Source organism: Leptodactylus fuscus, chromosome 5 (genome assembly GCF_031893055.1).
Source record: "Leptodactylus fuscus isolate aLepFus1 chromosome 5, aLepFus1.hap2, whole genome shotgun sequence".
NCBI lineage: Eukaryota > Metazoa > Chordata > Amphibia > Anura > Leptodactylidae > Leptodactylus > Leptodactylus fuscus.
Window position 1 is genome coordinate 71098621 of NC_134269.1, and position 12747 is coordinate 71111367.

At 47.8% G+C, this 12747-nt stretch overlaps 1 protein-coding gene across 3 annotated transcripts in view; it reads left to right on the plus strand.

Moving 5' to 3' along the window:
• Window positions 1–7550: 7550 nt before the first annotated feature.
• LOC142202950 (lamin-B3-like) overlaps window positions 7551–12747 on the plus strand; it is a 31320-nt gene continuing 26123 nt past the window's right edge. For all 3 annotated transcript variants that reach the window (XM_075273340.1, XM_075273339.1, XM_075273341.1), the window contains exons 1-3: window positions 7551–8055; window positions 10016–10172; window positions 11782–11907. In XM_075273340.1, the coding sequence (XP_075129441.1) occupies window positions 7694–8055; window positions 10016–10172; window positions 11782–11907 (645 nt within the window). In that variant the 5' untranslated portion in view covers window positions 7551–7693. The remainder of the gene's footprint in view (window positions 8056–10015; window positions 10173–11781; window positions 11908–12747) is intronic.

A 12747-nucleotide genomic window follows, 5' to 3' on the forward strand; every position in this document is an offset into this window, starting at 1 on the left:
CAAGTTCAGGCTTTATCCACTTGTAGTGAATTAATTGCCTATGCAAACGCACAAATAACCAAAACAAAACCCTTCTCGGCGGAGAACTAACTTAAACATAAGAAAACTTTTCCCTGACTATACAGGAGACTGGCTACCAGTCTCCCACCTTGGCAACAACAACGGGTGGCACAGTACCTGCTCTGTAGGTTTGGTATGGAGAGATCAGCTCTGTCTGTGTGGTGCCACACTCCTAGTCCTCACACACAGACTGTTATTAGGGCCTGATTAGTCACCTGACGCCCCTGGTGTGGGCCTTTACCATACACCCTTTAGCTGCCTGGCTGGGACATACCTGTCTTCCCAGACCACACCCTTCACTCTCTCACAACATAGAAAAGTTGTTACCTTAGAAAACACATGGACACCATAGACTAAAATTGGGTCCATGTGGTTTCCATTTGGTTTAACCCTTAAGTACTATCATGGTATCTGTCATACACCACTATCATACACATATTTTTATGATAGACACCATGATAATACATAAGGGTTAAGCATGAAACATGCAGAGAGAAAAGTGCTGCTTGCACTTGGGGAATCCCAAACGCAGATGTGAACCAGGCCTAAAAGTGATCTCTGCAGAACAGAAAGTGTCATGTTATTAAATACAACATTTTAATACAAATAGTTACAGCTAAATTAAAAACAAACAAACTGTGCCATAGGTATGTTAAAGGGAGTCATTAACCAGTACCCAGCATATCAGATAGGTTAGGATCACCTGAATCAAGAGGTGTTTTCCCTTGTGAATTGGTGACTCTGTTGCTGAGATGTTACCATTTGTGTCAATATGCAAATTGCCTATTTGGAACACGAAAACAGGGGTCCACAACTGCCCCATGTAGGTTTTGTGTTGGTACCATATGTGGCCACCATTTAATTCTTTGGGAATTCTGGTCCTATCTGTAGTAGAGATGAGCGAACGCTGTTCGATCGAATAGGTATTCGATCGAATATCAGGCCGTTTGAAGTATTCAATTCCAATCAAATACCACGCGGCAAACGCAGTAAAAATTCGTACCCCTCCCACCTTCCCTGGCACGTTTTTTGCACCAATAACTGTGCATGGGAAGTTGGGACAGGAACTACGACAACAGAGGCATTGAAAAAAATTGAAAAAACCCATTGGCTGCCGAAAACATGTGACCTCCGATTTATAAGAATAGTCAGCGCCATTCTTGTCACATTTGCGGTGAGAGATAGGGAGAGAAAAAGATCTGCTGAGGGCTAGATAGCTTCCAGTAGGCAGGGAAAAACGGAAGAAAAACAACAGCTCTTTTCAGAGCTATAGACTGCAGGGAGAGGAGTCGAGCTTTCCACGGGGTGTCCCCCCAAAACAGAGATACAGAACAAATAGGTCCAGCTATATACGCTCAACCCAGCTTTCCAGGCAGTGTCCCCCCAAACACCTAACAGGGATACAGAGAATTCAGTCTGGTTATATATGCTCAACACAGCTTTGCAGGAGGTGTCCCCCAAACACCTAACAGGGATACAGAGCACTCAGTCCAGCTATATATGCTCAACCCAGCTTTCCAGGCGGTGTCCCCCCAAAATAGAAATACAGAGCAAATAGGTCCGGCTATATACGCTCAACCCAGCTTTCCAGGCAGTGTCCCCCCAAACACCTAACAGGGATACAAAGCACTCAGTCCGTCTATATATGCTCAACCCAGCTTTGCAGGCGGTGTCCCCCCAAAACAGGGATACAGAGCAAATAGGTCCAGCTATATACGCTCAACCCAGCTTTCCAGGCAGTGTCCCCCCAAAACAGGGATATAGAGCAAATCGGTCTGGCTATATACGCTCAACCCAGCTTTCCAGGCAGTGTCCCCCCAAACACCTAACAGGGATACAGAGCATTCAGTCCAGCTATATATGCTCAACCCAGCTTTGCAGGCGGTGTCCCCCCAAAACAGGGAAACAGAGCAAATAGGTCTGGCTATATACGCTCAACCCAGCTTTCCTTGGTGTATAGACCATAAAAATGTATAAGGCTAGAGCAAAGGGACAAGGACGGGGACGAGGCATGGAAATGCAGATGGGGAGCAAGGTTGTGGTCAACCAACAGCGTCTACCGTGCCTACTGCTCTGCGGCAGCAAGCATTACGTTTCCCCACAGTCCCCAGCTTTATGGCCACATTAAGTAGGGTGCAGGGTACAACACTAACCAGGCCTGAGCACCAGGAACAGGTGTTACAATGGCTGGCGTATAATGCTTCCAGCACATTCTCCACCAGCCAGTCAGCCTCTACATCAACTCCTCCTACCTAACAGGTTCTCCTTCCTCACAACATGCCCAATGTTCTCAGCAAATTAATCCCACCTTTCCCACCTCCCAGGAGCTGTTTTCGGGTCCATTCACTGTCACTCTCTCTATCCCACCACTTCCAGAATCACAGGAGCTACCAGATGAGTTTCTGTGCCCTGATGCCCAAACACTGGAGCATCCACCATCTCCTGTTGTTGTTGACCAGCAATCGGCCCTCAGAGACGACGATGATGAGACACAGTTGCCATCAGGGCAGCCTGTTGCCATGGTCGGTGTGCAGGAGGAGGAGCCGAGAGAGGAATTAGAAGAGGAGGTGGTGGACACTGACCTGACCTGGACAGGGAACATGTCAAGCGGGGAAAGCAGTGTAGATGTGGAGGGAAGTGCAGCACCAAAGAGGATGGCTACAGGTATAGGCATGTCTAGAGGCAGAGGACAGCTGCTTCACCGAAGCCAGGCCACAGCCAGCAGGGCCTAAAATGTTCCCTATTCTAACCAGCCTAGAAAAACTCCCACATCGAGGCCACGGTTTTCAGTGGTGTGGAAAATTTTTAATGTATGTGCGGAGGACAAATATAGTGTGGTTTGCACACTTTGCAACTCGAAACTGAGTAGGAGCTCTGAAAAGAGCAACTTTACGACCACTGCCATGCGCCGTCATTTGGAATGCAAGCACTAGGCTCAGTGGGAGAGAGCAAACGCAGGACAATCTTCGTCTGGCGTTGCCGCCACTGCCTCTCCCACTGTTGCCAGTGCTGGCGCTGTAGTCCATACCAGCAGTCAGGACACCTCCACATCTGCCTCTGCCACCTTGGAGACTTCTCCCTCATCCTCCCCTTTTCCTGCCTCAGCTCCTTCTCCTGCACCATCATGCGCCTCTTCCCAGTAACCCACCATCTCCCAGATGTTTGAGCGCAGGCAAAAATACAGCGCTACCCACCCCCATGCACAAGCCTTAAACGAGCACCTCTCCAAACTCCTGGCCCAGAAGATGTTGCCGTTCTGGCTTGTGGAAACTCAGGCCTTCCGTGACCTGATGGTAAGTGCGGCACCTCGCTATGCCGTCCCTACTTCTCCCACTGTGCTGTTCACTTGCACCAGCACGTGTCATGCAACATCAGGCGGGCCCTAAGTTACGCGCTTTGCACAAAGGTCCACTTGACCACCTACGCGTGGACAAGTGCATGTGGACAGGGACGCTACATTTCACTGACGGCACAGTGGCTGAATGTAGTTGAGGCTGGGACCCGGTCACAAACTGGGGCGGTCTACCTCATTTCCCCGCCTAACATTCCTGGCAGGGGCTCTGAACCACCACCCACCTCTTCCTCCTCCACCATCACATCGACCCCAGCTACCTGCTGGAAACGCTGCAGCACTCGCGTGGGGAGACGTCAGCAGGCCATGCTGAAGCTCATCAACTTGGGGGACAGACAGCACACTGCCTCCGAGGTGAGGGATGCCCTCCTCGATGAGACGTCAACATGGTTTTCGCTGCTGCACCTGGGCCCAGGCATGGTCGTGTGTTATAACGGCTGGAACCAGGTAGCGGCTCTGGAGCTTGCCAACCTCCAACACGTTCCATGCCTGGCCCACGTTTTCAATTTAGTGGTGCAACGGTTTTTAAAAACATACCCCAATTTACCAGAGCTACTGGTGAAAATGCGGCGCTTGTGCACCCACTTTCGCAATTCTCCAGTAGCCGCTGATAGCCTCCAAAGCCTCCAGCAACGCCTCCATCTGCCAGAACACCAGCTGTTGTGCGACGTCCCCACATGCTGGAACTCAACGTACCACATGTTGAGTAGAGTGTGTGAACAGCAGAAACCCTTGATGGAGTACCATCTCCAAAACCCAAGGGTTCCTCAGAGTCAGCTCCCGCAGTTTCTACACCATGAGTGGCCGTGGATGGCAGACTTATGTGAGATCTTGCATGTCTTTGAGGAGTCCACCAAGAGGGTCAGCTGTGACGACGCACTCGTGAGTGTAACAATCCTGCTCCTGTGTGTGATGCAAGAATCCCTCATCGCCATCAGGGATAACGCATTGGACGCTGAGGAGTTGGGCATAGAGCAGAACCATCCCAGCAGGATAGTCAGGGCACACTCCTGTCCGCTTCACAGCGTATATTGCGGGAGGAAGAGGAGGATGACGAAGTGGCAGATGATCTCATTGTCACACAGGAGGCTAGCGGGGAAGTTCATTGCGTCCCATTGCTGCAGCGCGGATGGGGCGAAATGGAGGAGGAGGAGGAAGAGGAGGAAATAGCGAGTGACCATTCCAGTGGGGGCAGCAAAGTCATGCCAAGTAACACTCTGGTACACATGGCTGAATTCATGTTGGGTGCTTTTCAACTGACAAATGCATTGTCAAAATCCTGGAGAGCAACCACTACTGGATTTTTTCAATCCTCGACCCCGGTATAAAAATAATATCTCTACTTTTATTCCGGTAGAGGGGAAGGCCAGTCGCATCAGTGATTGCCACAAGCAACTGGTGCAAAATATGATCGAGATGTTTCCATCAACTCTCGTTGGCGGCAGAGAGGAGAGTTCTTCCAACAGGCTAACAACTGCCATCCGGTCCACACCCACCAGGGGCACACTCTCCAAGGTCTGGGACACGTTAATGGCACCCCCTCACCAAACTACTACCACTAAAGGGCCTAGTGTCACCAGGAGGGAGAAGTATAGACGCATGTTGCAGGAGTACTTGGCCGACCCCAGCCCTGTCCTCTCCAATCCTTCTGCGCCCTATACTTATTGGGTCTCCAAGTTGGATTTGAGGCTGGAACTTGCGCTGTACGCATTGGAGGTCCTTTCCTGCCCTGCCACCAGCTTGCTTTCGGAAAGGGTCTTCAGTGCAGCCGGTGGCATAATTACAGATAAGCGCAGCCGGCTGTCAGCTGACATTGCTGATTGGCTGACGCTGATAAAAATGAACAGCCACTGGATAGACCCATCATTTTCATGTCCACGGGTGTCAAGCACCCCGACATGACGTTTCATGTGTGTGCTCACCTTCTACAATTCCTCCTCCTTCTCATACTCCTCCACCATCAGCGTTGCACTATTCTGCTCCTACTAGGCTCAATCCACCCTGATTCCCCCAAACTCTGCTGGTTAGAGTCTCAATCCACCCTGATTCCCCCCAACTCTGCTGGTTAGAGGCTCAACTCACTCCAAGGGCCAAAAACATTGCTGGTGCAAGGCTCAACTAAGTTAAAGGGCCTACAACTCTGCTGGTAAGAGGCTGAAGTCACCTAAAGGGCCTCAATCTCTGCTGGTAGCTCAGCTTATGGGCCTCTAACTTAATTTGGAAGGGCTCACGTTAAGGGCCAGAAAAGTTAATTTTGGAAGGTCTTACCACATCTCACACACACACACATAAACAATGGCAGTTAGGGTGGGTACTGTTGGATTTCCCATTGCCTATTCCATGTGTGGTTGTCATGGGCAGCGTGATTTAAAGGGGTGCTTGTTAAGGTTTCATTAGCATCAAATTTGGGTTTCTGTCCATACAATTGGGTATTTTCCCAATTGTGGAAAGTGTGTAGTTGATAGGCTGTGATGGTGGGGTAAAACTGTGACTTGGGCTTGTTAGATAACCCCAGGCATCATTTCCTGAGGTGTGATAGTGGACTTGGTGACCCTCCTGAGTTGAATTGTGGGTTCCCCTGTAACGAAGCATTTTTCTCCATAGACTATAATGGGGTTCGCTATTCCGTTGCCATGACATCCAGCAGTCTACTGAAGGCTCTCAGGCTTGTCAGACATGCCTTCTATTGCAGGCTGCTCAGTGAAGCACGAGGGGATGCTGATGCGGTGCATTGGCATCCCATCACGGCATCCAGCTCCTGATTAGGCCTGAATGAATGGGCCTAATCAAGAGGGAGTCTAGCGCTGTGGCTGTCTCAGCCGAGGAATCCGCGGGAAAATATGGCAGGTTGTTTCTTCTTCCCGCTAGCTGAAAGAAATCGCTAGTGGGAAAAAGAAGCGAGAAGCTCCGATTGAAATGAAAGGGAGCCTTTTTTGCAGGTAGATTTTGAGGCGGATTCCGTGTCAAAATCCGCCTACAAAAAAACTCTGTGTGAACTAGCCCTTACAGTCTATGAGGTCTGCGGCTTTCCATAGGTAACCGCTTTTAGGCTCCGTTCTCACGGAGTAACACACCACTCATTTAGACACATATACACATGTCAGAGCGCAGCGCTTCAAAACAGATCCCATTGATATCAATGGGTGCCGGCTTACGTGTGTAACACATTGAAATCAATGGGCTACACAGAGTTGAGTGAGTACTATTCGAAACTCCAGTTTCAAATAGCACGCACCCATAGGAATGAATGGATGTAGCCGGCACGTGGGGTTATGCGGCCGGCGGCAAAGTCTGCGTGCTGGTCGCTTCCATTCATTCCTATGGGTGTATGCTATTCGAAACAGCCGTTTCAAATAGTACTCGCTCATCTCCAGTTACAAATACTCCCTTTGATTTCAATATGTAGTGCGCATAACCCGGCACCCATTGAAATCAATGGCATCTGTTTTGAAGCGCCGCACTCTGACACGTGTATACGTGTCTAAATGAGCGACACGTTACTCCGTGAGAACGGAGCCTTAAATGCGTGTAGGTTTCCGTTCGGGGGTCCCTAAGCAGATGTGAATGGGGTCTCAGGCAGACGTCTACCTTAAATTTCTCTCCATTTTCTGGCCCTCCGGCTCCCCTCCTCTCACCCGCTGACTAGCCTCAGATGAATGGGGCTACTCATCCAAGCAGCTTGCAGTGCAGGTTCTGCAGGTCATCAGCTGTGGAATCTTCAAGAAGAATGAGCAGGACACTTCACTTTTCCTAGTAGGGGGACTATTCCAATTGGGAAAGGGCACCATTGTAATTCTTGTCTCAACAAATAGGCTAGAATCATCCGTGCAGAAAGCCATATGTTGTTTGCCAGTTTCTCTACACTAACAAAGATGCTTGATTAAAAAAACACACAAGAGGTGAGATCATTAATAACGGAACAGATGTGAACAGAGTCTTACAGATGGATCAGTTTCTGAGAAAATCATTTCTGCCAGCTGCAGTGACTTGGAGTGATCGGCCAGCCAGCAGCACCACAAGTTTCAGCCAGCCAGGAGCTGTCCAGATCAGCCAAGCAGCCCCGGCGCACTGTACAGTGCAGGGATGGGAGAGCTCACAGCATCGGCTACTCCCCACCTGCTGAGGGCCGCCTGTACTGATGCACTCTCGGGAGGATGCGCCGGACCGGACCGGTACCTGAGCACAGCGGTCCACATTTCCTGGGGAGGTAATATATGGGGACACTCGGAGCCGCCGCCGCAGTTGTACAGTTGGCCCTGACAGGAGCGCAATACTACAGACATGGCCGCGTCCACACCCAGCAGGAGCACCCGGTCCACCTCAGCCGCAGCGGCAGCCACTTCTCCGGGAAGCCCGACCCGCCTGAGCCGCCTGCAGGAGAAAGAAGAGCTGCGACACCTCAACGACCGGCTGGCCGCCTACATCGAGCGGGTGAGGTCTCTGGAGGCGGATAAGTCGCTGCTGAAGTTACAGCTTGAGGAGAAGGAGGAGGTGACGACCCGGGAAGTGTCCAACCTGCGCCTGCTCTACGAGACCGAGCTGGCCGATGCCCGCAAGCTGCTGGACCACACGGCCAACGAGAGGGCCCGGCTGCAGGTGGAGCTCGGCAAGATCCGAGAGGAGCACCGGCAGCTGCAGGCCAGGTGTGTGCTGGGGGTGACAGGGCTGGCCAGGTGCTCAGGGCGCCGCGCCATAATCCTGCCAATGGCAAGTAGTGGATTGCTCCAAATTATGGGAACACGTCTGGAAAAGAGTGACGCAAAGAAGTAGCGTAGTGTGCGGAATATCACACGTAGTGTAGCGTGCGCAATATCAAACGTAGTGTAGCGTGCGCAATATCAAACGGAGTGTAGCGTGCGCAATATCAAACGTAGTGTAGCGTGCGCAATATCAAACGTAGTGTAGCGTGCGCAATATCAAACGTAGTGTAGCGTGCGCAATATCAAACGTAGTGTAGCGTGCGCAATATCACACGTAGTGTAGCGTGCGCAATATCAAACGTAGTGTAGCGTGCGCAATATTAAACGTAGTGTAGCGTGCGCAGTATCAAACGTAGTGTAGCGTGCGCAGTCTCAAACGTAGTGTAGCGTGCGCAATATCAAACGTAGTGTAGCGTGCGCAATATCAAACGTAGTGTAGCGTGCGCAATATCAAACGTAGTGTAGCGTGCGCAATATCAAACGTAGTGTAGCGTGCGCAGTATCAAACGTAGTGTAGCGTGCGCAGTATCAAACGTAGTGTAGCGTGCGCAGTATCAAACGTAGTGTAGCGTGCGCAGTATCAAACGTAGTGTAGCGTGCGCAGTATCAAACGTAGTGTAGCGTGCGCAGTATCAAACGTAGTGTAGCGTGCGCAGTATCAAACGTAGTGTAGCGTGCGCAGTATCAAACGTAGTGTAGCGTGCGCAATATCAAACGTAGTGTAGCGTGCGCAATATCAAACGTAGTGTGCGCAATATCAAACGTAGTGTAGTGTGCGCAATATCAAACGTAGTGTAGTGTGCGCAATATCAAACGTAGTGTAGTGTGCGCAATATCAAACGTAGTGTAGTGTGCGCAATATCAAACGTAGTGTAGCGTGCGGAATATCAAACTTGTGTCTGGGATTTTTTATTTATTTTTTTTTTTTAAGTAAAATATTAGTATTCTATATTTACTGCCACCAGGAGGAGAGTGTCAGTGACTGTTCACGTGTGCAGATTTATTGCAGAAATTTGTGACCATCCCATTCACCTCAATGAGATTTACAAGAAAACACGTGCGTGCCACCGAAACATTCAGATGGGTGGAATTGAATTTTGGGTGCACAAAATCAACGGAGTAACGGAGAGAGGAGGTGGGAGCAGTGATAGGGAGGGAGTGTGGAAGGTACACAGGGAGTTACATAGTAAGGGCTCGTTCACATCTGCGCCCGACACTCCGTTATGCAGGTTTCTGTTTCCTGCATAAAACAGAGCAGGAGACGGAAACCTGCAGGAGTCTCTCACCCATTCATTTGAATGGGTGAGAAAGCTGTCCGGCTGTGAGCGTTTTATGCTCTCCGCCGCGAAACCGGGTTTTATAATCCGGACACAGAGTCGGACATGCAGTACTCTGTGTCCGGATTTAAAAAAAACAGTTTAGCGGCGGAGAGCATAAAACACTCACCGCCGCTCGCGGCTGGACCCGGTCTGTGGTTTCTGTCTTCTTGCATGCAGAAGACGGAAACCACAGAACGGAGACCTGAATGCAGGTGTGAACCTAGTGTAAGAAGCTAACACCTTGTAAAGTAATGCAGAAGATGCCAGAAGCTCCCACAGAAACCCAGAAATCACTCAAAACACTGCTAAAAGTATACGGGTGCACTATTATTAGCGCTAATAGACCTTAAAAAAAAATTGCCCAGAAAACCCCTTATATTTACATTTTATGGGTATATTGCAAACATTTTTACAACTGAAATCCATTCCAAACATGTATATGAAGCTGTTTTCGTGGTAGGTGTGTACATTTTCGCAATCCCCATTCAGAGGAATGTGACTGTTGCAGGAATGTTTGCACGAATTCTGCCATATTTTCATTATTTTTCTAATATTACTATATTAAGTTGCTAATCTAATTTCAGAAATTGTAAAAAAGAATCTGACTTATCTTTGAGTCAGAACCAACGGAGAGATCTTGAAGCCAAACTGAACGCAAAAGAAGCTGAGCTCGCCACTGCCTTTAGTGCCAAGAGGTGCTTGGAAGATCAGATTCAGGATCTAAAGGCTCAGATAGCCGGTGTAAGTAACCTGCAATACTGTAACCTGCTGGCTTCTGACCCAGTCTGTGATCATAGTGACGTTAATGTGTCTGATTATACGAGGGATCTTGTCATACAGCAATTGTTTATGGGTTGTGAATGTTTTAGTTCTAATATTGACATGATCAGACTGAAATCCATTCCAAACATGTAAATGAAGCTGTTTTCGTGGTAGGCGTACATTTTTGCAAACCCCATTCAGATGAATGAGACTGTGACAGTCTGACATGATCAGATCAGGCTTTACTATTTTGATGATTAGAAGAGTCCAAATTTTAATCTCATCCATTCCTTATTATTTCTTACTGGTAAGCTATAGGACACATAAATATCAGACACAGATGGGGATCACATAGAAATGCCTATATACCTGCATGTAATGGAAGAAAACTGAATTACACCCTTTCCTGGGCCATGTCCTCCTTTATGGTATCTAATGGTTAACCCCTTCCTGACATCTGCCATAATAGTATGGCGAATGAAGTGTGGTGGCCATAGATACTGGGTCTCCACTCTAATGTACAGCAGAGACCCAGAGCTAATGACCATGATTAGAGTTCACATTAATCGCAGACACTGCAAGACAAAGTATATAGGTATACTAAAGGACAGAAATGCTGCAGAGGAAAACTCTGAAACCGCAATGAAAAACTTGCAAACTCCCAAAAAAAACTACAATGCATTTCTGCCATTTTTATAGCGACACAAATACTGCCAGAAAACAAAGAGTTGTCTGAATGTTTAGTTATGCTTTAACTCCTATCTACTGGTGCCAATTTTCGTTGACTCCCCGCCTTCCAAACCCCATAACTTTTTTATTTTTCTGTTCACAGAGCCATATGAGGGGTTAGTGTTTGCGGGATAAATTGTTCATTCGTTCTTCATAATAGTACAATTTAGTATTCTGTACAATTCACTGGGAAGCTAGAAAAAAATTCAGAATGGAGTGGAAATGGGAAAAAAGTACACTTGTGTGATTTTCTTATGGGCTTCGTTTTTACAGAGTTCACGGTGCAGCCAAAATGACGTCACCTGTATTCTATGTTATGACACGATTCTGTGGATACCAAACGTATATTGCTTTATTTACATTTTAACCACTTAAAAATCCAAACCTTTGTAAGAAAATGGCTACAAAAGGAATGGTGAAGCTGTTATACAAAAAAAAATAAAAAAAATCCAAAAACGAAAAAAAGCTGCGTTTCTGCAACATGGAACGACAACCTAATGCAAGAGTACTAGAGACAGGGAGCGGTTTGGTCACTTTTATTTATAAATTATACCTGCTTATTGGAATAGGTGGAATGGTCTTCAGTGATATTCTAGAGAAATTCTTTATTGGAAATACCAGGAAGTTATTTTGTGACATCTTGTGCAGTTTGTCTCTGTACTAACAATCATAAATAGGATTTCTCTTTTGAAAAACATAAGGAACTAAATGTTGACTATTTCATACGTTTTGAAAGTTGCCGTCAGTAAAACCAACGGTAGGAAAAATACCAGCAGTGTTATTTTAGAGCATGATGAGGTCACATAGTAATTGCTTTTGTAAGAGTCAGCCTTGCATAGCTTTTCCTTGTTCTTTTCAGCTTGAAACCTCTTTAAGAGACACAACTAAGCAGCTTCATGATGAAATGCTATGGAGAGTGGACCTGGAAAATAAATTGCAAACACTTAAAGAACAATTGGATTTTGAGAAAAACGTTCACTGTCAGGTAATTTACAGTTTGTGTGAATGGCTGAGCTGGTATCTTTACATCCACAACCAGCAATTTCTTTTTTTTTTTTTTTTGCATGCATTGAATTTTTTCTAGTTGGTAGTTCTACATGAACCTGTGCTTTGCTTCCTGATCCTTTTCTAAATGCAGGAAATTGTCTGTTAATTGCTGGCTAAGGCTGCATTCACACGGAGTAACGCACTGCTCATTCTGACACGTAAACATGTGTCAGAGTGAGCGCTGTAAAACAGAATCCCATTGACTTCAATGGGTGCCGTTTTACGCACGCTACATATTGAAATCAATGGGTTAAAAAGCCTCCCATTGATTTCAATGTGCAGCGCGCATAAGACGGCACCAATTGAAGTAATTGGGATTCTGCTTTACAGCGATCACTCTGACACGTGTTTACGTGTCAGAATGAGCAGTGCGTTACTCCGTGTGAACGCAGCCTAAGGGTGCATTCACACTACGGAACGCCAGCGTGTATCACAGCCGTACACGCCGGCGTTACAGCAGGGCTGCCGGACACTTCCCATTCATTTCTATGGGAGCCGGCATGCGAGCGCTCCCCATAGAAATGAATGGACTGCTTTTTTCCATTCATTTCTATGGGGAGCGCTCGCATTCCGGCTCCCATAGAAATGAATGGGAAGTGTCCGGCAGCCCTGCTGTAACGCCGGCGTGTACGGCTGTGATACACGCTGGCGTTCCGTAGTGTGAATGCACCCTAAGGCAGTACTCTATTGTGGCTACTAAATTACCAAATTGCCCAGCAGACTTTCTGTGTGTCAAAAAAAGACCAGTGATCTAGGGAGCAGTAGTACAGAAGCGGTG